General features: G+C 31.8%; 1 protein-coding gene across 10 annotated transcripts in view; it reads left to right on the plus strand.

Moving 5' to 3' along the window:
• The window catches only part of LOC145247311 (sodium-driven chloride bicarbonate exchanger-like), a 492,947-nt gene that overhangs the window by 485,515 nt on the left and 1,432 nt on the right, over positions 1-6,000 (plus strand). For all 10 annotated transcript variants that reach the window (XM_080108946.1, XM_080108940.1, XM_080108947.1 and 7 more), the window contains one exon: positions 1,133-1,359. In XM_080108946.1, the coding sequence (XP_079965072.1) occupies positions 1,133-1,359 (227 nt within the window). The remainder of the gene's footprint in view (positions 1-1,132; positions 1,360-6,000) is intronic.

Raw genomic sequence — 6,000 nt, forward strand, 5'->3', positions numbered from 1 at the left:
GGCTACCTCCTTGCAATGGATTGCCTCAGAGCTGTGAAAACTATACTAATATGTAGAGCAAGTTTAACTATTTTCTGGGTGTAGAGAGTGAATTCTCAAGTTGGCTAGTATAATTCAAGGAGATAACTTAAATATGGTTCAAGGTAGATAACTCTTGAATATTCTGAGCCAACATATGGATTGGGTAAATCAATGCACAGCATTTGAGTGTATAACTACTATATATTATCAACTGCATGAGATATGTCATGCCTTGAGTTGCTTTTTTGAGAAGAGAGAGAGAGAGATATTGCTACAATGTCTTTTCATTATGAGATCTGTATAACATCATACACACCATTCGATAACTCAGCAATTCAAAAAACATGCTGAGAATTATTTTACCGGAATATTTATTAAACAGAATGGACAATCATAAAACCAAAGAAAGAATATTTTTTTTTTTTTTAGCAGACGGGCTAACAGACGGGCTACTACATTAATAAAAGAGGGAGAAAAACTTAGGCAGGTTCTGCTATGCTGTCTATTTAATTTGTATTATGTGCTCAACCCCACTGAGGCTTTTGTGGGACAGCAACTTTTTAGTTTTTGCTTGAGAATTTGAGTATTTAGCACCAAAAAAAAAAAAAACAAGAAAAAAAAACAGAAAGACTCTTGTTCTCTGAAAGTCACTTTGTCACTTCTGTTTGCTGAGGTCAATTCCTGAACCCCAATTTGTCAATCATTCTCTTCATTCAAACTTATGGCTTTGGTGATGTAACAATACACGTCACAAAATTTATTTGTTTGTATGGCACTACCACCTTACGTTCATTAATTCTATCCTCGAGGGGCCTTTGGACCTTAATAAATGGTGACTCCTTTGTAAAAATTAAAAAAAATGCCTCTTTTGGGCCTTTTAAAAAATTTTGTTAAACCCATTAAAAAGAAAACAAAAATTGCACTATTAATCCAATACTAATACATGTACATATCAAATTAAAAAAAGAAATTGCAAAACTTGTGAGTCGACCTTGTATTTTCATCATTAATTTCCTTATTATTTTCTCTCCGTATATATACATTATAATACTAATAAGTAAACTTTTATTCAGTGTTTAATACCATTGTATATTTTTGACCCCTTCTTTAGGAAGAAATGAAACTGATGGAAGGAGTCGACCCAAGCATGGGGGGTAACGTGATAACGATGCCCCTCGATGGCATGACCGTCAGCTCAGAACTAGATTCTGTGAACATCACAGAAGAAATGACCAAGACTTCCATCTGGAAGACCATTGTTGCCACAGATCAGTCGAGTATTCCTCAAACTGAGCAAGAGAAAACAAATAAATCTGACCGTTCTGAAAACGGCAAAAAGTAAGTGTGTTTTCATTTAGATGTTTGCACTGAAAATAGGAGTTGGCACTTCATAAAACATGGAAGGGGGAGATCATTTTTTTTTTTATATATATAAGTAGCGCAAGATTGTTCCGCTGTACTGTTGATGGGTATAACCAACTGTTGCATAAATAAATCTGATTAGGCATCAATTTTTTTTCATTCAGTTTTATCAATTTGATATTTGGTCCTGCTCAGTATTTTCTCTTAAGACATTTAGGAAGTCGAAGGAATTTTCACTCTCACACATATATACTCCCATTGCCACCGCATACACTGAAAAGGCTATTTTATAGGACACATGTTGATAGCAAAATTATTATCTCATATTTCGATCTTGCTATTGTATGTTAGATACTCTACACATTTAGCAAAGACTTTCTGCTTCTTGTTCTAAACCGATTCTATCTTCTCTAAATGTGAACACTGTTGACACGATTGCTTTCTGCATATAATATACTGTACTTCAGTATTATTTACTTGTTATGACTTTTTTAAAACCCTAACCCTTTTCTACGAGTCAATAACTTATCTCTGATCATTATTACGTCATTCCATTCTTCTACACACGATCGATTTGACAAAACAAAAAACAAATGGTGTCGCCTGCTCTCACAAAATCCAGGAAAGAACAAGTTATCCTATCCCGGCTCCACATAAGGCACACAAATCTCACACACTCCTTTATTCTGAACAAAGTATTACAATCAAAACGTAGCACATTCCAAGCACCTATCACAGTAAAACACATCCTTTGAAACCATTGTTTTTTATCTGAAAACTCCATTTATCTATCGACTACAGAACCTTAGAACGTCTTTCTTCAAAAGTAATAATATGGAAAACATCTTAAAATTCCTAAAACAACTAAAAATATACTAGGAGATCTGAATCAAGAAACAAAAAATTAAACTGACCTGAAATAGCCCAAGAGGTTGATAGGTCCAAAAAAAAAAAAAAATGGTGTCAGCTTTGTTTAAAATACACATCGACTTATCTAGAATACTCATTCCGCCATTATTTCTTTCGTTTTTCCATGCTGTGGGGTTTGCTATTTTAATGTAACTGACATTGCATGCAGACATTCATTTCTAGTCTAGACGCTTACACGGTAGAAGTCCTCACGATTCCCAAGGTCACTATGACTTGTCACTACATTTCTTATTCATTATTCAGTTCAATGCTTGTGCACTAAGCTCATAAACTTACACGCATACAGAAAAAAGGGCACTTCTACACTATTGGAACGAAATTTCAGAAATCATAAAACTGAATTTCACATGCAAACAATGGTATCTATGTAATCCTCATATTTTTAAGATGATTATATCCAAAAATTACGAAAATCGATAAGGTAGAAAATTATTTCTTAAAGAAAATAAAAAATAGAATTTGATGAAAACAATCGTAAGACACAGGAGAGGTCAAACGGGAGGTAATTTTCCATTTCGATTTAAATAAGATGGTACCAATTTTTCACCTGCTACCACGATTAAAGTTGTTGGTTTTTTTTTAGTAATTCAGTCATATTCAGGTAATTTTGACTGTGTTATTTGGAGCTACTATTGTAACTTATTAGAATTGACAAAAAATCAGTTGAAACCATTGTTTTTTATCTGAAAACTCCATTTATCTATCGACTACAGAATCTTGTCCCAATAGTGTAGAAGCGTCGAAAAAAATATGACATCAACATTTAAACTTAATAACGATTTAATTTACACTTTTCCTCATAAATGTTTACAACTAGGCCAAACAGAACATTTACATAAATTCAATAAGATTCTTTTTATACGTTATAGTGTCTTGTTTTCTTATTAAGCAAGTTGGCCATTCCAATGATTTGTTTTTCGCAATAAAAATCTTATTTGGAATAAATAACTTACTTACAAAAGTTACTTTATTAATTAAATTATTAGAATGAATTTCGATTTATTTATATAAAGTATATCATTTACAAAAATTTTGTTTTTGAAAACAATAACTCATTTAAATGAATCACTTTAAAATAGTACTTAGAAATAATTATTTAAATAAAAAACTAAAACTAGTTCAGTGATTACATTGGATCCATTATAATGCATTTTGGTTTCTTATCAAACAATTCAGCCTTTTGATTGAATTACTTCATGAAATAAAACTTCTATTTTGAAAGAATCTTCAATTTACAAAAATCATCCTTACTTATGCATCTTGGTGTAAGGAATGTTTGTCATTAGTTATAAAATAATACAAATGTTTGAAATGTTTCATTTCTATTTATTTAAAACTAGCAATGGGTGCCCGGGTGTTTGAAGGTGTATGCTGAGAAAAAAAAAAACACAAAAAAAACGTAATTTTTTTTTTAACTTTGACCCCTATTATGATCCCTTAATATTTATTCTTTTGGGATCAAATCAAGTTATTAAGTTAGATGCATGTCCAAGGAACCAATATCTAAAATGTCAAGTGTTTAGACCCAAAATTGTCGGAGGAGTTTGGTAGAGTTCTCAAAGATCAAATCATTGAACTTTGACCTCTTAACAGCGAAATTTCTGGCCGAAACCCGATCACGTAGATTTTCCCAACTCTCAGTACCCTGTATATCAAATTTCGAGTCTGTAGACTGAAAATTGACAGAGATAGTGCGTAGGGAAATGTACACAGACACACACACACACACACGTTCACTTTTATAGATATATAGATTTATTTTGCATCTTAATTTAAATTTATTTTTCATTTTTATTATTGTTCAAATCTGAAATCGGTTTTGCCCACAATTTTCACTTAAATTGTATGCTGGTCATCTTAAAAATAACATGTAGAAAAATTACTTTATTTTCAAATATATGCAATCCTATAAAATAGTACTTTCCTTCCCGTGTTTGTGTGTAGGTATTATTTAAAATCCCTCCCAAAATTTTACAAGCAAAAAATCCTTGTCCCTATATATGATGTTGCAGCAAAGATGCTCTTTTTTAATTATCCAATAATATGAAAGTTTACATGTTTATTATTATTATGTATAAATTTAATAAAAACACAATAATTAACACTTAGAAATTATTAAAATTACTTATGAGATCAGATTTGGGAGTAGAATTTATGAGATGGTTCGATTTTCCAGGCGTGTCCCTCTAGTAATGAATATAATGGTCTCAATTGCTAATTTTAGGTTAGAGTGTTCAATGTCTGCAATAGAGTTTATATTCAATCAAATTTTTAAACATTTAACTTTTTATTTAACAGTTTAAATATTTCCAAATTTATTTTTAATTTTCAAAAAGTGTCACAAAGTATTTTTCTTTTCAACTATTCAAGAGATTAAAATGACTAAATTGTTTACAAAGAAGCCAAAATAGATTCCAGCAGATTTTATAATTCTTTTCTTTTTAAATAGGATTTTTTAAAAGTTAACAAATAAATAGGAATAGGTAAGTTATGTAGGCACAAGAGACACATTATTAAACAATTTTTTTTTTTTAATATGAAGATTAATCAACAACTATACCTGCCGAACATTAGCTCCATTCAGTCCTAACAGACTATAGATACCAACTGTGATATTTTTGTGGCAAGAGTTGCACAATCTCCAACCACACCTCTTCCGAGATGGCATTGTTTAATTCCACTGGCAAGTAGAAATTCAGAACGACTAGAAACAATGCCGAGATAAGCGGAGAGCACATACATCACCTAGTATTGCCAAATGATCATCAATCTGATACTGACCAGATTCATCATTGTTTAACTTCAGTGATCTGACAAGAACCGGTGTGTCAGCATGATCATACAGAACATTATGTTTAGTGCGAATGACAACAAAATATTAAAAGAGAATTGTTTTTTCTTTGTCTTGCTGTCTAGTTTTTCGAGAATCTCTCCAAAAATGAACTTATCAAAATTTAAATGAAACAGCAAAACGTTTTGTATCCATTTTTTTTGGTTAATTTCTCACATTGATCTTACTTCCTATACACATCAGTCTAACTGAGGTTCTGCACTCTGAAAGTTTTCAACAGGATTTCAAAAGTCAAAATTTAATATTATTCAATTACTAGCAGGGTGGCCTGACGTTGCCCGAGATTGAATGATGATCAACCAATGCTTCAGATGTCCATGTTTTTAGTGCTATCGAAATCGATGAAATAGCCTATTTTTCAATCAAATCGATAAATTGCTTGCTCTAATTGGGGGCCCATCGTGATGCATCTAGAGGAAGCTTCACATACCTGTCACAGTGACTAAGTTCACAATATATTGTCGTCTGCATTGCACTGTAGAGAATGTACTGCTGATTTTATAAAATTGCTTTTTTATATAATGGTTTGCATTAAAGCTTGAAATGCTAAAGTCAAGTATTATGCTTCAATTGTGCTCTAAATAGAAACATTTATTTCAAACGCACCCTTGTCATATCAAAGAACCTACTGTTGATTTTATATGTTGGGCCTTTCGGCTTGTGTTGTAATAAAACTTCTCAAATGCACTTACGATTTTAGACTGTATAAGAAGTTAATTTTGGTCAAACTCGCATGTCCCATTTTTCATCGGATTATTTTGATTATCGATATTTACTGAAGAAATTCCGGCACGAAACCTATCTACGAACGCTGCCAGGTACATAAAGTACCTTTG

Source organism: Euprymna scolopes, chromosome 25 (genome assembly GCF_053919585.1).
Source record: "Euprymna scolopes isolate OS-2025 chromosome 25, ASM5391958v1, whole genome shotgun sequence".
Lineage (NCBI taxonomy): Eukaryota > Metazoa > Mollusca > Cephalopoda > Sepiida > Sepiolidae > Euprymna > Euprymna scolopes.